This window comes from Peromyscus leucopus, chromosome 11 (genome assembly GCF_004664715.2).
Source record: "Peromyscus leucopus breed LL Stock chromosome 11, UCI_PerLeu_2.1, whole genome shotgun sequence".
Taxonomy (NCBI): domain Eukaryota; kingdom Metazoa; phylum Chordata; class Mammalia; order Rodentia; family Cricetidae; genus Peromyscus; species Peromyscus leucopus.
The window spans coordinates 50,656,871-50,677,772 of record NC_051072.1 but is presented as its reverse complement, the minus strand read 5'-3'; the positions used below and the strand labels follow the sequence as shown (position 1 = coordinate 50,677,772).

Here is a 20,902-nt window from a genome sequence, read left to right as displayed (position 1 = left end):
TCATTGTCCAGATATCAGAATAGGGCCCACAGATGGAAGCCAAGGGCAGCAGCTCGGAGTCCAGTGTTTCCAACAGCTTTGACCCCCCGTGCCAACGCTCCATAGAATACAACAGCTTGTTGGAGATAAGTCTCTCCTTGCTTTTTGTGTTGAGTACATGCATAATTAAACAGGTGATATGAAACAAACTGGTGAAACAAACTGAATGTAATAAAGTGTCCCAAGGCTTTACATCTTTCTGTCGCCAGACCAATTTCCAAAATTCCATTTTCTCCAGAGGAAAATGATGATTATATATCATACACATGTGTATATACATATACATACAATATCATGTGCATGTATGAAAACGTCTTATAAGGAAATACTTTCAAGAATTTAAAAATGGACAAAGGAGTTTAATAGGTATTACTTTAAAAACATAAACAAATGGCCACTAAGTACCCAAAAAGTTGTCCAACAGGGTTTGGGATAAAATTTAGTGATAGAAGGCTTGTCTCTAACAAGAAAGGCTTTATGTAAGATTATTACCCCCTCCCCCATCCCTACCCTCATCACCCCCCAACCAAGTTCAATGTCCTTAGCGGGGAATTGCAAATCAAGATCAAAATCACACAGCACATCACACACACTGGGCTAATTATAAGAAGAAAAGATAGGCAATAAACGCATGTTGAAGGTGAAAGCGGAGAGTGATTAGAACCCACGTACATTGGCAAGGATCTAAGAAGCTGCAGCTGCCTGAGTAAACAGCCTGCAATCACCAAAAGGTTTAAAGTGAAGTTACCATAGGACCTTCAAAGAAAAAGAAAAGCACAAAATGTCCATCCACTAATGATAAGATTTTTTTAAAAAATGGGACATTAGTTGACTTTAAAAAGGGAATGAAGTACATATGATGATCCTTGCAAAGATCATGTAAAGTAATCGGACATGGACACGGATGGACACACGGGGACACACACACACACACACACACACACACACACACACACACACAGTGATGCACAGGACAGAGAGTAGATTAGCAGTTGCCCAAACCCACAGGGAAAATGAGAAATGGGAAGTGAGTTCTAATGGATGGAAGGTTTCTTTTTGAAACGATGCAAATATCCTAGAATTGGAATGCTTGATGGCTACACAACTTTGGGGAATACACTAAAAGTCACCTGATTACATATGGGGTGTAATTTTATGATATGTGGATTATATCTCAACTTTTCACTATGAGAGAAAACTGTAACCCCTAAAGTGTAGGATAGCAAGACAACAAGTTCTACACGAGCCTCCAAACCACCCCCATGTCTGTGGACAGAATCTGCAGTACCAGCCATGGAGAGGAACTAGGTGGAGATACAGCATTTCCACTTCATCACAGGCAGAAATCTCTTTCACTGGGACCCACAACTCCAAAGAATTCCTATTTCCTTCCACATTGTCAGAGCTCCTTTAACTTACCCCTATCATTTCATTTGATTCTTTAACTAATTTATTCATTATGACTGAACTGAAAAGGAATAATATCCCCCCTTTTGCATGTGCTGAGGGGCATCCCTCTCCTCCTCTGGTGGGGGGGAGACTGATACAGAGCATAAAATCCAGGGCCTGCTGGGAAAGTATTCTGCCAGTGAGCTACTCTCTGGCCCTGTTTTATTCTCATTGGTTTTGGGTTTGGATCAGATTTTTTTTTTTAGACAGGGTTTCTCTGTGTAGTTTTGGAGCCTGTCCTGGATCTCACTCTGTAGACCAGGCTGGCCTTGGACTCACAGAGATCTGCCTGGCTCTGCCTCTGGAGTGTTGGGATTAAAGGCGTGCGCCACTGCCGCCCAGCTTATTTTTTTTTGGGGGGGGGGTTGGTTTTGGTTTTGGTACAGAATCTTGCTAGGTGCTAGGTAGCTCTGGCTGGTCCCAGCTGCTCAATCCTGCCCAGTGCTGGGGTTCCTGGCAGGAGCCGCCATGCCAGCTTTCTTCATCTTTAAAAGCAGAGCAGTGAGGAACCGAGGGGAAAGAGCTGCCCTGTGGGTCAAACCTCTCTGACACCAAAGGCCACATGACCTGTGATAACCCACCTGCATGGTGAGATCATGCCTGATAGTGTGTGAGGGTGACCCGAGACCCAAGAGACATGGCAGCATTCAGAACGTTAAATGCTTGAGGAACAAACACTAAAAAGGACAGCATCGTCCTGTTAGCTTCCTGTGATGTGACTCCCAAGGCCCCTGGAAGGTTCTGAAGCATACCCCTAGTTCCCTTCATCTTGATGAAACCACAGCCCCACCCCCAGCCCCTACCCCCACCCCCACCCCCACTGAAGACGAACAGGGCACCTCCTAGCAGAGGACAGGAAAACGCAGGTCAAAGATGATGAAGACCCTGCGTCGGCTACAAAGTGGGGTGTCTCGTTGAAACTACTTTTTCCTTCATTCTTTGCACTTTGGGTCTTCCTAATCAACTGTTTCTACTTCAGACTGCCTTCACTCCCAGAAGGGTGCCATGGTGAAATCTCACTGCCGCTGAACTGGATACTAAGGACTACAGCACACAAACGCCACCCTATCCCAGCCGCGAGCTCCTGTACAGTTTATACAGGCAGTGGTACCTTGGCCCGAACAGTCAACTGTAGGTCACATGTGGGCCGTGATGTCTGCAGCAAGTATAGGAAAGCTCACTGTGGCTCTTACATGAAGAAGTGGGCAAGTATCTAGAGGCCATACTCAAGGAGATGTGCTAAGGGTAGAGGAAATCAAATTTCCTTGATATCTGTACATGCAAGGTTGCATTTAAGCCTTGGAACAATATTTTATACCTGAATATTATTATCATCCCTGTTTTACAGATGGGGAAACTGAGGTCCAGGTGAGCTGCATAGTTCATTTGAGGTCAGATAGTTGGAAAATGGCAAAACCAGGCTTGAACCCAGGTCTGGACAGTATCACCGTCCATGCTCTTTCCTCCAAACCCCGGGGCTTCCACCCCAGGGGCATATTTGAAATGCTTACCAAAAATGACATCCTGTCTTTTGATGACATCCTTCTCCTGCCTACTGCAAAAGGAAGGGTCCACCACGAGACTCCAAGACTCGGCTTCAAACTCCCGGGCATCGCTGCTGAGGTCGCTCCACAGAGAGGAATCCACAACATCTAGAAAAGAAAAGCCAGAAGCACAGCGCACAATGCGTCCATCACAAAGAAATCTTCAGACACCAGGCTCTCGGGCTCAAACCTGCCAGAAGCACAGAAAGACCCCCAGCGGGGATGGGACAGCGCAGACACGAAGCGCCTGAAAACCAGAGAGGAAGCAGCCCGAAGCAACCCAACTTCCACGGGAGTGAAGAAGAGCAGTGTCCAGCAGCAAGAGTACAGGGAGGTGTGAGAAAACCAGAGATGCCTTGACTTGTTTGACTCGGTAACCTTCACAGCCCACGTCCTGCTTACAGAGACTTGATCTGGCCCACCTTCTTTTGGCCTAGGTTATTTTATACAGTTGACTCAAATCTGAATTTGAACTTGTCCACTTGGTTTACCCTCCACTTGGCAAAACTCGAAACACAGTGTGAGGCTTAAGTCCCACACGTACAAACTTTTCTGATAGAGTTAAACATATATACACAAACACCTTTAAGGAAAAGAACTACACATGCGCGTGCGCACGCGCGCGCGTACACACACACACACACACACACACACACACACACACACACACTGCACGAACATCTTTCAGGAAGACTAAAGCCGGTCTGCCCTAAACAATCCTCCTTAGAGATCCCAACTGGTGCTTATAAAGATGTGAAGACAAGGGACTTTAAAGAACAGAATCCACTTCTCTACTCAGCCGCCTCCTTCCATTTGGCTTGCCTTCCTTTCTAGAGGCAACCGGGAAACAAAATCCTCTGGGTTGAATTACATCCTACAAAACACACTCCAAAATGCTTTATTTCCCAGAAGTAGCAGGCAAGAGGTGGGACGTATATCTCAGTGGTCCAGGCAGAAGTAGTCGTAATTAAATATGTATTTGAATGGGGGATTCTACTCCATTCTCTCAATGGCTGTGGAACATTTTCCATGATAACTACACAGTGCATTTCGTTTTTTAAAATTACATCCATCTCTTTGGATACGTCCATTTAAAAACTACTTCTTAACTGCTCAGTCACTCCTGACTATGTCCCTCAAAAGACTAAGCTGTCATTTTAAAAAAAAATTTGTTCTTTGACATTTCATACACTAAGGTACACCCTGAGTACTGTAACCTGTCTCCCCACCCTCCCTCCACATCCTCAACAAGTCACCTTCCTACACTCAGGTAGTTTTGAGACCCTTCAGAAGAGTGGACTCTACTTCAAGTAGACACCATAGGACTTCTAAAAGGACAGTGGAGAGCTGAGGGGATGGCTCAGTGGACAAAGGGTTTGGACCTGAGTGTAAGGACCTGAGTTTGGATCCCTCCCAACCCACGCCAAAGCAGACAGGCAGGCACTGTGACCTTCTGCAGTCCCAGAACTTGGGAGGCAGACAGGTGATCCCCCGGAGTAAGCTGGCTAGCAGTACTGACTAGAATTGGTGGGCCTGGGTTCGAGAGATCCTGCCTTGATAAATAAAGTGGAGGGTGACTGAAAGAGACACTCACCATCAGGGTTAGACCTCCACATATATGTTCTCTTATCCATACACATGTACCCATACACATGTGAACATGCATATATACATACCTATGTGCATACCACATACACATAAACATGAAAAAAAAAGAACACAATAATACACCTCCATCTTATTTCTCACACAAAATATTCCTTTCAGTAAATGCTCACAGAGACAGGAGCATGCCAACACATCCTCTCACCTTCCATCATGAATGACTCCGTGGAGGGAGAAGAGCCCATGGACTGATACAGCTCATCGGAGTGAGATCTGCTTCGCCAGCTGTTGCTGTCACCCTCTGACTCCAAGGATGCCACTGACCTCCTGAAGCTGGGGGAGAGAAAGGGGGAGGGCACGAGTTAGCCCCACCAGCCCCCCGGGCCATGAAAGCGAAGTAGCGCGCCGAGTCTCACCTTTCCAAGGTGGTTCCTGGGACGCTTCTGGACAGCGGATGCACCTGTCCTGCGGCCTCCTTTCTCCCAGCTGGTAGTCCAATGGGCATGGAGGAGGAAGGGTGCAAGGAGAGCCCCGGCTGTGGGACGTCTCTCACTGAGGAGCCTGGAATCACAGGAGATATGCCATGTGCTCGGGGGCAGCGTTTACAAGCAAAGAAAGTCACAGACGATCCGGACGGGTGGTACACCCTCAAGCAGCAGCCACTTCTAACGTGTTGTGGCCCAGCCTAGAAACCAGTCACTCTGACACTTGCTGGCACTTTTCAGATGGCCCTTCCTCTTCTCATCCTTCCAACACCCATGCTGCAGACCGACTTCCACACCTCCCCTGGGAGACTGTGGATGTCTGGGGTGACCCAAGCAAACAGGTGAATGGAATGGGGAAGCACTGGCCAGCTTTCCCATAAACCACTGCTTGTACTCCTGGAAGCCAGCTTTAAACAGATGCAAGGTGTCATTAGCTCTGTCGGCATAATGCATACGGTGTGTATAAACAAGCTTGTGCACCCAGACAGCAGCTCATGGAAAGGAATGATGCTGGACAGTCCACTCCTTATGGAGCAAAACTCGCGGGCAAACTAAAGCCCAAAGCCCAGCTGGGCTGTTTTCTCTCATATACTGAAAACGAGTGGGCACAAACACATTCACATTTGGTGTGAACCACAAACAACTCTGAGTGAGCATTTCAGCCCCTTTGGATTGTAGCTACTGAGTCCACGCTCTAGAGCAAAAGGGAGAAATGTTTACCCAGATCCCAGGATGTAACAAGGGAATGTACACATCTCTGCTTCAGTCTCATGGATTCCACATAAAGAAGAGGAGCAGACGGCATTTAAATGTCTAACTTCTAAGTATCTATTCAGTCACCCATTTAACCTCATGAAAACGAGAAGCATCTCAGAATTGATGTCAGGAGATTTTTGAGGTCAAAGCAAGGGACTTTGTGACAAGAGATCTCCAACTAGCTTGCACAACACCACACCCAAAAGCATGTCACCATGACTTGGCACACTTAATTGTCCCCACCGGAGTGGTGTTCAAGAGGCCAGTCACACTCTGCACTGAAGTGAAAAGTGACCAGGCATTTAAAATTCCTGTCCCTTATCATGCAACGCCACTTCAGATAGAAGAAATTACAAAACCTCGCCCGGCAAAGCAAATGTGTTTCAAACTGAGGATACGTCAGTGTGCCTGGCCCCTCGCTTGTAACACAAGGAAGCGTCAACAGTTACTGTTTAAGAGCAACTACTTAAACCTCAGCAGTGTATAATTAAAACAACAACAGCAGAGCCATCAAATTTAGAAATATACAAATAAAACTTCAGCGTGCCTTTATAATTTCAGCATCACACTAAAGGTGCTAAGAAGACCACAGCCTCACATGCAGCTAATCCAAGCACGGGGTCTCCAAAACACTGGACCACAGGGACCGGTGAGAATGGGTGGATTCCAAAGCCAAAGGTTTCTTTTCTACTCAACTGTGTGACCCTTAAGGAGACTTTAGCATATATCCCTGCAGGTGAGTATATGCCACTATTAGGAAAACATAAAATCACATACATTTAATGCAATGTCTCTGTTGACCCCCCAAATGATTAAATCAATAGGCTCTATTCCAATCAACGACATTAGAATTGAGACCATCAGGTAACACTATTTCCATATAGTTCCCGTGGTACCCAGATCACGCTCGGTATACAGTGCAGAAACTCGTAGGCTGACCTAGAAGTTTAGATCCTTCTTGACTTCTTTGCATAGCTAAAAACTATGCCATGCATATGTTATGGAGAAGAAATAATTGGTCTAATGAGAAAACAAAGCAGGAGGCAGTTTTACGATGGAAAAAGTATGGTATACACTACATTTTTAAAAGGTCTTGTCATTTTCCCACATCACTTACTTCCAAGGATGGTTTGTGGCTTGTTCTTGTTGTATTTCTCTTGGAATTTCTAGTAAAAAAAAATATTAGAAACACATAAAGTAAGATCAAAGCACCACTGGGCTACGAGAATGTATGTACCCATGGTTACACCACAGAACAGGATTCTTATCTACTTCCTATTCATTATTTTATTTATTTCAAAGAATTATTCAAAGCCAAAAAAAAAAAACCAGTAAATACAACAAAAGTCGAGTGTGGTGACAATGCAATGGGCCAGGAAGAATGGGGGATGAGCCTCATGAATGCTCAGGGCTTAGAACCCTCGGGACAGCCGACATCTATAGCTCATGCAGACAGTCCCCCCAAAAGGAGGCCTCTACCAACACCGCCTTGTTTCTCTCTGTGTCTGTCTACCTCTCCATATTCCTCTTGCTGAGGATGACCACCCCAAGCTCTGGGGCATCACCTTCTACAACAACCCTCAAGCGTATCAGTTAACACCGAGCTCTGTAACAGCCATCCCCCTCCCCCACTGCAGGAGCCTCCTGCTCAAACTCGCACACACCTCACCCGTGACTGTGGAGTGGCGGCGACAAAGGACTGGAATGGCAACTGCCATCACCTTTGTTACCCTGTCCCAAATGTGCCCCCCCCCCAGCTCCATGCCTCCAGGGAGGCTCGCAGCACGGCGGTGCTCCCTGGGAAGGTGCTAGAAACACACATCCCTGGGACCCATTCAGGCTTACAGAATCTGAAAACCTGGGCGGGGACCTAGAAGTTGAGGTTTTTACCGCCTTCCGGGTAATTCTGAAGATGGCTGCTTGACAATATCGCTCTAAGGGAAAGCCTAGCCTGCTCTCACCTCACCTAACACGAGCGGATCTTCTCTCTAGTGTTAAACGTGAGCAGCTGAACAGTCATACACGCTAAGTATGTGTTACCACCGCAACAGTAAGTCCAACAGCCGTAAGAGTTCCGTGTCCAGCAGCAGACGACCTGAGCAAGCAAGCTAGGCAACAGAGCACGCTTACTCTGCAGTGCGCGGGAAGTTACCTTGGTACATGGGGGCACGGCGTCTTTGCAGCCCTTGTGTGCGTTTGCCTTACAGTCTGAAAGAGAAGACACAAACGTTTCCATCTGACGTCAGAGAATCTGAAGTTAAGATCACATCACGCTTTTATTATAAGAATGACACAAAGAAGCACACACCTTTACGGAGTCAAATATTTAAATGGTGCATAGCTCCACGCCAGCCTACGCACGCACACGTGGGAACTGTGAGTTCCTTGGAGATGGTTTTCACCGTCTGTAATTACCTTATATATCAGAAAGCCTGCAGCTGTGTGCTAGACACCTCTGGGTCTGCCTGACAGCTCACTTCCTATTGCATGCATGACGTCCTCAGGGATTTCTGAGGCTTGACTGACAGCAACCTTCAACTCTAGCATCAGGCCAACTGTCTAGGGGGCTGGGAAGAAATAAGCCCACAATAATGCTGACAGGGGAAAAAAAAATGTGCTGTCAGCTTCAACAGGAAGAAATTCCTATACGGATGGCTTAAAAGTTAACGCCACATACCGCTCTTGCTAAAGACTGGAATTCAGTTCCCAGAACCCACATTCAGCGGTTCACAACCACCTCTAACTCTAGCCCCAGAGGATCCAACACATTCTTCTAACCTCTGTAGGCAACTGCACTCAAAGGTACATGCCCCCCCCCCCCCCCCCCCGCTGCACATATACATATTGGAAGCAGGCAAATTAGTTGAAAACACTTTGCCACTTGCTCATATGGCTTCATTTCCCTAAAGGGAGGTAAGACAAGCTTTCTGCCCACGGGGACAGAGGCTGGGTTGTCTTTGTGTACATGGGCATCCATGGGGGCTGTAGTCTGGAGGCTGTCATGTCCCTGTCCTATCTACCTGCCACTCTCTCATCACCCACCCCTACACTGCATCACTCAGGAGGAGCCCCTGTTCTGTAACTGAAATGTCTTTGGGAGCTGGTCCATAAAAAAACCCATTCCAGCTCACCAAAGCCACGCTGCAGGAGACCCAGCAGTCCACTGTGAGCCAGGCAGGGGGCTGAGCCTCTTTAGGACCAGCCTTCGGTCCTAAAGAGGCATTTCAGCCAACTAGCTAATGCCAATGAGCAGAGCAAGGCGACTCTATAGCCTGGCTCTCCAGACGAACATTGAAATCCATTTTTTTTTTTCCCCTCTTATTCCCAACCAAACGGGAGGAAAGGAAAAGCAGAGGTTCTGAGAGACCAGTGCAGAAAGCTCAGTGGGAAACTCACAGGAAAAGCCAGCCACTGGGTCTCCTCGGGCCTGGAGACAGAGATGGAAATGTAGATTTTTGAAATGTGCTTCTGATAGGGCAGGGGAGGAGGTTCCCATGAAATCGAACCTGAGGGCATGGAGGGAGAAGAGGATGCGGGGCGGGCCAACAGGATGAGAGGAGAGTGGGCCTTTGTGAGACAGACTGCCAGGCAGGTGAAGGGCGAGAGCAGATTTCCAACTGAATGGAAGCGGACCCACGTGACCAAGATATCAAAGCACTGCTGTGAAATCAAACTTCAAAGATCCCAGGATGTGAGAAAGATTGTGATTATAAAGTAGACCAGGGGCAGATATCAGAGACGACACTTGTCTAAGAACAAAGCCAGAGGAAATGAAGCCAGAGCAGTGAGAGGCCAAGCTACAACAGGAAAGAACATCAGAAAGCTGGACGAGCAAGCTCAAAGGAGAGCTAGAGCTCAGGAGCGAACTCAAAAGTCTCGCTATTTCCTAAGAAAACCAACAAAACGATACGCACTGTAGACACATTCTGACAACATCCGTGTGATGAAAAAGTTAAAAGTACTTTCGCATATAGGTAGAGAGAAGTAGGGCTACTAACGAAGGACTCAGTTCTCACAGGCCCCAGACTCTCCCGCAGTAGCAGTAAAGGCTCAACCACACTGGACCTTGTAGACGGGAGCTTGAAGGGAAAGACTTTGGGCTAAGGTTTTATTTATCCATGTAAATTATATTTTGAGTATGGAATAAGCAAAGTGCTTATTTATTTCAGTAAACTGCTGTGGATATCATTCTGTATAAATAAAACACTGATTGGCCAGTGGCCAGGCAGGAAGTATAGGCAGGACTAACAGAGAGGAGAAAAGAAAGAACAGGAAGGCAGAAGGAGTCACTGCCAGCCATCGCCAGGACAAGCAGCATGTGAAGATGCTGGTAAGCCATGAGCCACGTGGCAAGGTATAGATTTATGGAAATGGATTAATTCAAGCTATAAGAACAGTTAGCAGGTGCTGGAGAGATGGCTCAGAGGTTAAGAGCACTGACTGTTTTTCCAGAGGTCCTAAGTTCAATTCCCAGCACCCACATGGTGGCTCACAACCATCTGTAATGAGATCTGGTGCCCTCTTCTGGTGTGCAGACACACATACAAACAGAACACTGCATAATAAATAAATAAATCTTTAAAAAAAAAAAAAAAAGAACAGTTAGCAAGAAGCCTGCCACGGCCATACAGTTTGTAAACAATATAAGTCTGTGTTTACTTGGTTGGGTCTGAGCAGCTGGGGGACTGGCGGGTAACAAAGATTTGTCCTGACTGTGGGCCAGGCAGGAAAACTCTAGCTACAGTAAACTATCCCATCTCATCCTATCCTGAGAGAAGAATCAGAAGTAAAGACTAAAGAATGGATTGACAAGGTTTTTTTTTTCCATTTTTGAAGATTTATTTTTATTAATTATGTCTATGTGTTTGTATGTGGGAATGCTCATTTGAGCAAAGGTGCTCACAGAGGCCAGGGGCATCAGGTCCCCCGGAGCTGGAGTTACAGGTGGTTAAACCCATGCCATGGGTTCTGGAAACCAAACTCAGGTCCTCTGAAAGAAGAACAGCATTCACTCTTAGCCACTGAGGCATCTCTCCAGCCTAAAAGCAAGTAGTAACCCAGGCTAAAAAGAGAAAGCTGGGCTTGGTGGTGTGCATTTATAATCTCAGCACTTGGGAGACAGAGGCAGGAGGGTCAGGAGCTCAAAGTAACCTTGGCTGCATAGTAAGTTTGAGGACAGTCTGGGCTACAAGAGACCCTAGCTTGACAAAACAAAAAGATAGGAAGAAAGAATGGAAAGAAGGAAGGAAGGAAGGGGGCAGAGATGGAGGGGTAGGGGCTGTAAGGCTATTGTAAGTATACACACAGAAGTGAAAGAAAACATCAAATTGTTCTTGAAGCATCAAAGTCCTTCCTGAAAAGTTCGGCCAACAATGTCAAAGAGAACGCAACAATACAATAATTGAGTGTACTAATAGAGGGAGAAGGAGGCACTCATAAAGGAAGATAAAACTGCATTAAATTATGAGCCTTACACAGCCATAACACTATCATTAATAGATATTAAAAGCCCTTATCTTGCCAAATTGCAGGAGACAATAAAAGCAAACAACACATGGTCTAAAGCGCCGAGCCAGAGAGCAAGAAAAACAGCCAGGAACTATCAATGAGAGTTGGCAGCGGTAAAATTAAATGTAAATAAGGAAAACCCTTTGTTATAAAAACAAGATCTTTCCATTACATTACAGATTCTCTCTAGCTAAATTAAAGACATACACCCCCAAATGAAAACCACAGGAACAGCTAAGGGACACACAGAGAAAGGAAAAGCTAGAGGAACCTTAATTTGAAACAAGCCGAACTTAATACAAAAGGCAAGAAAGGACATCAAAGTGCAGTAATATTAATTAAAGTTTGTCTGCGAGGAATGTTGTATCAAAACACAAGCAACTAAGGCCAGGCATACATGAGACTATTACAGAAGTGCAATGTCTATGAGCTGCTAGCTTAGATTTTCCAAAAATGGAAAATTCAATCTAAGGGAGTAATCAGTAATGTAGACAGAGCTGTGTGAAAATAAGTGTTCATTTATATTGTGAAACTATATGGAAAAAGTAAGTGTACAATAAGAAATAACTAAATACTCTTGATATTATCATCGAATGAAATCCCAGCATTAAAGACTGATGCAAACTTGTTAGGGTTGGAAGTGACTATAAGTATTTAATGCTGAGAGAGGAAGAATTAGACGTCCCTGGGGATGAGCCCTCTAAGTGGCTATCCAATGCCAGGTGCTCAGCCCTCAAAACAAGCGCCATACTAAATGGACTCAGGTTGTATCTGTATATTTATATGTGTGTATACATGGAAAAACAAAACAGTAATTACAGAAACTCTATATGAGAACAGAGGGGGGCTTGGAGATAGAGGGAGGGTAACAGTCAGAGGGGGTAGCAGGATATGACAGTAGGGAACTGAAGATGATGCAGGTATACTACATACATGTATAAAATGCCATAACAAAACTCGCTAGTTTGTACAATATTAAATGTACATAATGTATAAAATGATATATTAATATCAAAGTTTTCACAGGTAGAAATTTTTTAGATAATATGTTTCTATTCAAGCCATACATCTTCTGTCAGTCTTCCTACACTTATTTTTTAAAGCAATAATGGATTTGATAACTGAGCACGTCTGAAGTACTTTCAGCAATTTCCAGCTTCTGCCACAATGCCATCAACGCGCACTTAATGGACTCAACAATGGTGGGTCTTGCTTATGCATCAGTTCACGTTAGCAGACATTAATTGAGCCTAAGTGGTAAGGGTCAGCTTTGTGATGGCACCTATGGGGGCTATGAAAAATGACTATGCGCCCCTCTCCCCTTCCAGAACTCATGGTGAAAGAGACAGACAAGGAAAATGGCTCGGAGAATATGCCAGAACACAGATGGTGATGAATCATAGGGCCTGGGATTCAGGGAGGAGGGAAATGGCAAGTTAGACACAGAGTGGTCGGGCCTGGGGCACTAAGACAAGAGGATGCCGGCTTGTTGGAAGAACAGTAAAGACGGCAGTTTGGCCAGAACAAGGAGAGAGAAGAGAAACAGACCAGGCAGGGCTTTGTAGCCGCTGTAAGACATTAGGGATTCCCCCTCCCCCTGCAGATATCTTGAGAACAGCCGTATCTTGTGTCCTGGTTAGTTCTTGGTCAATTCGACTCAAACTAAAGTCATCTGAGAAGAGGGAACCTCAACTGAGAAAATACCTCCATCAGATTGGCTTATAGGCATTTTTTAAATTAACAATTGATGTGGCAGAGCCCAGCTCCCTATTGGCCTTGTTGCCCCTGGTCCTGGGTTGTGTAAAAAGCAAGTCGAGTGAGCCGCAGAGAACCAGCCAGTAAGCAGCAATCTTCCACAGTCCCCGCTTCAGGTCTTGCCCTGTTTGAGCTCCTGTCTTGGCTTTTCTCGATGGTGCACTGTGATCAGGATGTGTGAGGTTAGTAACTCTTCCCCTCTCGGGGTGCTTTGGGTTACAGTGTATTGAGGGTCAGGCCAGTCCAGGACCTTCCCTGAGACCCTGATGCATAGGGAAGGAACTTAGTTCCTTGTCTAAACCCAGGTATATGCTTGGCAAGGCCAGTAATGACTTGAGCCAAGGCCTTGGGGGAGCTACCGTTTTCTAGATGCCGAGAAGGCAACTCCCCGCCCACACACACTTGAAGGAAGGGCTATGGTTAATGATGCCCGGGTTCTGTGCACTCCGTCTGACGGACTTGAGATAGCCTCGGTTCCCTTTCTGCAACACTGCTAGGTTGGCCTCCTGCTGATTTCTTCCCAGTGTATGACAGTTTCTGCTGACTCCGTCCCATTTCCCCCTGCAGACTGTGTATAAGATGCCGTAACTTCTTAATAAACTTGCTCGGCATCACGCATAGCTTATGGAAGACCTTCTGAGTCCACACTTTTCCTACTTTTCTTACTTTCTGATCCCCTGGTCCTTCCTGTCAGGAACCTGTCATTAAAGAATGACCTGCTGGTCCTATCAATGTTGTTTATCACGGCAACAGAAAAAACTAACACAGGTGGCAAAGGTACAAAGGGACCTATTGGGATGGCGGCTCTAGAGCAGTTGGGAATACTGGTGGGGTAACAAGTGGGTGGGTTTGAAATACTCATTGAAAAGAGAGCCAACAGAGTTGCCGAAGGGCTGGCTGTGGCATGCAAGAGAAAGGGAGCCCTCAACAAACCCTCTAAAATCTTGTCAGGAGTATCTGTCTGTAGTGATGGGAGGATCAGCTTGCCAGTAAGCATTGGGATGGGATCAAGAGCTCCAAGTGGAGACATCCAGCCGACAGTGAGGGCGACAGGCCCGGACTTAAGAAAGTCATCAACTGCGGACAAAGAGTACCGAACGACCAGTACTGACCACCGCAAGGCAAACAGCTCCAGGGTACGTGAGGCCCTCACGAGAAGGTTTGTGTAACGTGTGAGCAGTAGCTTTACCCTTGGGGAGCTAACAGGATGTGGAGACGACACATTACACACCGGACCCAAGGACTTACTGGCACACTGGAGTGACTCTTTCCCCAGGAGCGTTTTATCACAACCCGAACACTGCAGAACCCCGGCGAAGGTTCCCGGGACAAACTGGTGTCGACTCAGTTTTTCTTTGTCTTTCGCGTCCTTGTTTTTCATCTTCGGAAGCAGCGGGTCACAATGGCAAAGTGGGAGGGAAATGCAAAAAGGAACCAGCTGTCAGCGGGCATTCTTACAGAACTCATGCATCAACGTGAGCTGACCCCTGCATGGGTACCTTAATATTCCTAAGGACCTGACAAGAATCCGTAAGGAAGGCGCACACACAATCAAAGGCGGGTGATCTAAAGGGGGCACAGGTGGAAACTCCACTGACGGCTGAGGACTTGATGGCAGGTAGGCACACCCCCTGGATTACCTTAGATTTGTTCCGAGGGCTGGTCATCCTGTTCATGAGGAAGCTGAACGTGCGGCTCACTTTGTACTTTTCAGACTCAGATTTTGCAGGAATGATGTACTCATCCCATTCTTCTTCTTGGATTCTACAAAGAAAGGACTCTGTGACCGGCCTTTATAGGCCTAACGGGGGCCAAAGGACAGCATGAAACATGCTGTACAGACGTCTGTATGAACATGGCTAGGCTTTGTTTTAGGTTAAAATGGTTGCAAGGAGAAAAACAGCAGCTTCTTAACTAAAAATATATCCCTATATATCCTTATAGCGGGATGAGCAGGCTACTAGATTTGATAAAGCAACAACCATATAGCAATGCCAACAACTGTAGAATCGGATAGAAGGAGTGGCCACCACACACTTGTCTCCGCTTCCCTGGATTCCTCAAAGCTATACTGAAATACTTGGGCAATACACTTTGATAATCTTGCCCTGGAAAAACTCATCCACCTGTTCTGATATGCCAACAGAAATTTCCTGAGACACAGAGAAACCAAATAACTGGCAGCGTGGAAGTGGTTTTATTGTCTTGGGAACACGGGGGGTGTTCAGTAGACAGGCATTTCCCTGGTCGGTACCAGCTGAGAAACAGATGACGCAGCTGTAGGTTCAGCCTCTCCCACTCAGCCAGGTGGTTGGCAACTTGCGCCTAGTCGTAGAGGAGCCGAGAGTCTACAGGCTGCCTACTGGAAGTAACTTCACCATGAACATTTTATTCTCCCCTAGCCCATACAGCCATTCCTAGAAGGAACAGACTGAACTATCACAAATAAGAGAAAACCAACGCCTGGTTCCTCAACTCTACTTCTGCTCTCCATGCCACAGAAGACTTTATCAAGAAACTATTAGTTCTTATTAAAAATCTGTAAGTTGTCGGCACTGTACCATGTTCTTCAGAATGCTATAAAACGATGGCATTCACTCCTTAGGCTCAGAGTAGAGGAGACTTAATCTAAGTGCTAACAAACCAACACGGAATATTAAGGAGTTAGAACCACCCTTCGTCCTGGTAGAAGAATGGAGAGCACACACAGAAGCCCCTGTTCGGGTATGAGAATGGGGGGGTGCTGCCCACATGCACATGCAGGAGATTGTTTCACCGTGTTTTAACCAAATTTGACTGTGCTGTATTCCATTAGCAATTAGCTGCTCTGGACAAGAACTAACAAGTTTAAATGACTTCTAAATTTATAAAACTCCGAAGAAGTTCTTTTCAACATCCCCAAACAAAACATGTTCAATTTCAGATATCAGGTTGATGACCTGTGGGGCGTTTACCCACCAACCCCACAGTTTCCCAGAGTTTTCTTGAGTGTGGGAAGCAGGAAATATTGGATAGAAGGATTTATTGCAGAGACTATCGCGGAGATAAACAGATAGAAAATAAAGGATAGCCTCGAGAGGGCCTGGAACCTATTCCAACGGGCCCTGACTGTCTCTGCCCCAGGTTTTTATAGAGACGCCAAGGGGTGGAGCAAAAGACCTCCTCCCCCAGCACAGCCAAGTGCAGACCATCTCAGACACCTGCACTCAGGCCCATGGTCCTGATCATCCTCTATTCGGATATGCTGGGTAAAGCCACCAGGAACCCAAGAACGGGCTCCCACAATGACCAACGGAATTTCTCACCATAAAGTCTTACAAACTCCATTCCTCAGAAACCCGTGACACCTTTTTCAACAGATAAACAGATATTTCAAATGTGTTAATATGGATCTTCAAATCTTAACCTTAATCAATTTTATTGATAACCTATTATTTTCAGTGAACTAGACTCGAAGCATTCCAGTAAGATTCCACTACGCAAATTGAGGATCAACGTAGTGGTACTTCCTTTAACATTTAGATGCTTTAAGGATAGTTAATTTAATTAGATGGAATTCATTTAAAATGGACAGTCATTGGTATGATGATGATCTGTACTGTATAATTGCCAGTGAACTGGGAAAATGCTTGTCTATTGCAATGAGCCTACATGGTCTGGAGTAAGTCCTTTTTTATCTTAGATATGTCCTTTTTTTTTTTTTTTTTTTTTTCCCCAGAAACTGACCAGTCTAAGTAAGAGAATCCCAAAGAAGGAAGTTCCTTGAGTAAATACCTACAGGATGACTAATGCAAAACATCAGGTGTGGCCGGGGACCTTCTTGGCATAGCCAAAGAGACACCAGGAATGGAGTCAAGGAGAAGACAGATCTCCCCTAGTGGAGCCAACTGTGTCCTCTAAGAGCATGAGTGAGAGGGTGAGACCAAGAGAGAAAAACAACAGAAATGAACGGGAGCGACAAGGGGTAAGAACGGCACCTCCCCCACACATGCCGTGCAGGTGACATTACTGTACGAGCCGTGACTTGACCAAGAGTTGACATGGCTCCTCTCCTCTCGCAACCTCCCAACAGAAAATAATCTTACTTTAAAAAATGTCTCAATAATCAGCCTACTGTTACTACAACTGTTGGAGAGACAGGATTCCGAAGACAGTGAATCGACAACCAAGATGGCTGTCAATAGGAGAAACAGACTCCTTCGATATAACCGGCTTGGAACAGCAGGGGGCCCATGCGACCACCCAGCAGCTGTCAGTTGCTGCTGCGTCGGCTGTCACCAGCGTCATCACCGTCTTTGTTAATGCCACCCTGTCAACACTCCATCCTTCAACGGCATTCCTAGTTTTCCTCTGGGTAGCTGGAAGTTTCTGTTCTTGTCTGAATGAACCAAAGGTGGCTGTTCCTTACTGCTGCTTTCTTGGGGAGGTTTAAAAGAAAACAGACATCTTCATCTGGATGTTAAAAAATTCCAGAGCGCTAGGATTCATGCCCCCAAAGTTAAGACTACTTCACTGCTTCCCAGAGAGTCCTTTTTTTTTTGGTTTTTCGAGACAGGGTTTCTCTTGTGTAGCTTTGCGCCTTTCCTGGAACTCACTTGGTAGCCCAGGCTGGCCTCGAACTCACAGAGATCCGCCTGGCTCTGCCTCCCAAGTGCTGGGATTAAAGACGTGCGCCACCACCGCCCGGCCCCAGAGAGTCCTTAAAGCTGACCATTCAGCCATTTCCGTCCCTTGTTCTGCAATGAGCCCAGGGCTGAGAATGCCAGCGAGGTGCTCAAAGCCAACAGAACTCGGCCATCTCACTTGCAGCCTGGTCTCTTCCCAGGCTTGGCCATGGCACCAGCTTTACATTCGAGGATAAACAGCTGGTTGCTGGCCTTCAAGCCTCAGATCTACACAGTAAGCAGAAGCCTGGGGGTGTTGAAGGCCGCGCCTGTATCAAACCTAACACTGCTAAGCAGAAGTCCACAGAGGGCAGGGGCAGGAGTGTAAATCCACAGAGGGCAGGGACAGGGGTGTAAATCCACAGAGGGCAGGAACAGGGGTGTAAATCCACAGAGGGCAGGGGCAGGGGTGTAAATCCACAGAGGGCAGGGGCAGGGGTGTAAATCCACAGAGGACAGGGGCAGGGGTGTAAGTCCACAGAGGGCAGGGGCAGGAGTGTAAATCCACAGAGGGCAGGGGCAGGGGTGTAAATCCACAGAGGGCAGGGACAGGCGTGTAAATCCACAGAGGGCAGGGGTGTAAGTCCACAGAGGGCAGGGGCAGGGGTGTAAGTCCACAGAGGGCAGGGACAGGCGTGTAAATCCACAGAGGACGGGGACAGGGGTGCTTATGCCATAGGCTTTCCACAACGATCCCCTGGCGAACTGTTGCTCGAGACTCTCCTGGCGGTAGAGCAGATCTAGAGGAATCCTGCAGCCTGTGAAGCTGGTGGTCCTCACGGCCCCTTGAGATGTTCAGGTCTGAAAATAACCTAAACCAGAGGCCCCAGTCCCCAGCCCTGCAGCCTGTCCCCTGAGGACAGAAAACGGACGTCTGTCTGACTACACTGACTCCAGAGAGGGAACAGTGGGGCTTGGGTAGCTTATCGCACAGAAACCTCTCACCAACTATTGGACAGATAGGAAAAGTGATGTACAGACATTTCCAAAGATACATCAGTGGACCCTGAAGAAATGGGAGCCCTCAACGTACCTTTTTTCTCCTGGTGGTTCCGGAAAACTGTATGATCTCTGTTCTGTAAGACACATAAATAGATAAATAAACAAACAAACAAGAAAGCTAAGATGAACAGCAGTCACTTGTTAGTCTGAGATGCACACGTTCACCAAACTTAACGTTTTATACATTATCAGTTAGGAAAAAAATGAGAGAACTGATCTTCGGCACCTGAGGCTTTATTGCTTGCCCTGGTTTGGAGGGGAAGAGGTCAATTTGGTAACTTCAGGGAGTGCATTAGCATCAGCAAAGAGAAGCCCATAGTTTGCAAACAGTACAGGAAAAGTGACTAATTTTGGATACTTCTCACTGAAACGTCAGCCTTATTTGTAACACTAATCCCCAAGGAAGTCCACAAACTGCTGTTTTTCAGCAGAGCACTGAGGAAGTCTTGAAGGCCAGCACGTGAAGGGTCTGTCTTCATGAACTGCAATCTCACATCTTCAGGCAGCCCAATCGGGGATCCGCTCTGTGGCTGATGGGAAAGAACGCTTTCCGCTGGCCTGGTGGGGCAGAAGGGCAGGTTTCTGCAAACACAGTATCACCTTGTTTACAGAGTCGGAATACTTCCTCTGGGGATGAAGGGGGGTACTGAGCTAGATGGGGAGAGATGGCGGGAGGGAGCGGGCACTGAGGAGCACACTACCCACAGAGCGGGGCGATCCTCCACCAGTACAATGCCGAGTGGGGGAAGAGGTGGGCACTGGAACACAGGAGGACGCGCCAGGCACATACACGGTGTAAATAAATACCCCAAGTTCTTGTATGTAACAGAACATCTACTTTGGGAAAAATCCAAGGCCTTTATAGTCATTGTAAAATGTTTTTCAAATTAAGTCATGATTCTGATAAATAGGGTGACGATCCAAGAAAATAACAGAGTCAAGCCTATCAACTTATAAAGTCCATTATAAAGCAACTGGTCACAATCTAATTGGATTCCATCCATCGGTTTATAGAAACTTTTAAAGCATGACATCACTCTACAAATTCTTAATGTAGACTATATTTGGACTTCATAGTGAGGTTGTAGTTATTATTACAATATTGACAACATTCCTTTGTCTAGAAATCCACAAAATACCAAAGGAAACTATAAAGCTGGGCTTTATTTTAGGTATACAAACGTTAATTGCTGAAGTTACTGCCATTAAACACTTGACTCAAAATAAATTAAAAAAAAAAAAAAAAAGGTATGAGAAATAACAGCAAGTAACCCTGTGGGAGCCGGTTCTGGGGTTCCTCGTGGCTTTACCCAGCAGGTCCGAATAGAGGATGATCAGGACCACGGGCCTGAGTGCAGGTGTCTGAGATGGCCTGCACTTGGCTGTGCTGGGGGAGGAGGTCTTTTGCTCCACCCCTTGGCGTCTCTATAAAAACCCTGGGCCAGAGACAGTCCGGGCCCGTTGGAATAGGTTCCAGGCCCTCTCGAGGCTATCCTTTATTTTCGATCTGTTTATCTCCACAAGATTCTCCGCTATAAATCCTTCTATCTAATATTTCCTGCTGATTGCACTCAAGAAAACTCTGGGGAACTGTGGGGGTGGTAGGTAAACGCCCCACATAACCCTTCAGAATTGACAAGGAAGACAGAATATGTCGAATAAGAACTAGAAAAGAGGGGCTGGAGGGATGGCCCTGTGGTTAAAACATTTGCTGATTTCACAGAGGACTTGGCTCTAGCTCCGCGCACTCATATTGGGTGGCTCACTGCTGTCCAGGTATCTGTACACATGTAGCACACACACACACATACACTCAGGCACATAACTATACATACAAAATAAATTAAGTATAAATAAAAGATTTGAAAAAGAATGAGAATTTCAGAGGACCTGGGTTCAATTCCCAGCACCCACAGGGTGGCTCACAACCACCTGTAACTCCAGTTCCAGGGGATCTGATACCCGCTTCTGGCCCCCCTGGCACCAGACATGCACATGGTGCACAGACATGCATGCATGCAAAACACCTCCATACACAGACAAATTAATAAAAAGTTTTAAAAAGAATTAAAAATAGTACAAATGCATCCTAAGT

At 46.3% G+C, this 20,902-nt stretch overlaps 1 protein-coding gene across 3 annotated transcripts in view; it reads right to left on the bottom strand.

The window, feature by feature from the left end:
* Positions 1–20,902, bottom strand: part of Arhgef28 (Rho guanine nucleotide exchange factor 28) — a 300,696-nt gene that overhangs the window by 66,295 nt on the left and 213,499 nt on the right. For all 3 annotated transcript variants that reach the window (XM_028871698.2, XM_037209483.1, XM_028871699.2), the window contains 8 exons: positions 18,839–18,881; positions 14,782–14,905; positions 14,390–14,522; positions 8,031–8,086; positions 6,996–7,044; positions 5,054–5,198; positions 4,843–4,970; positions 3,000–3,140 (listed from right to left, as the gene is read on the bottom strand). In XM_028871698.2, the coding sequence (XP_028727531.1) occupies positions 3,000–3,140; positions 4,843–4,970; positions 5,054–5,198; positions 6,996–7,044; positions 8,031–8,086; positions 14,390–14,522; positions 14,782–14,905; positions 18,839–18,881 (819 nt within the window). The remainder of the gene's footprint in view (positions 1–2,999; positions 3,141–4,842; positions 4,971–5,053; positions 5,199–6,995; positions 7,045–8,030; positions 8,087–14,389; positions 14,523–14,781; positions 14,906–18,838; positions 18,882–20,902) is intronic.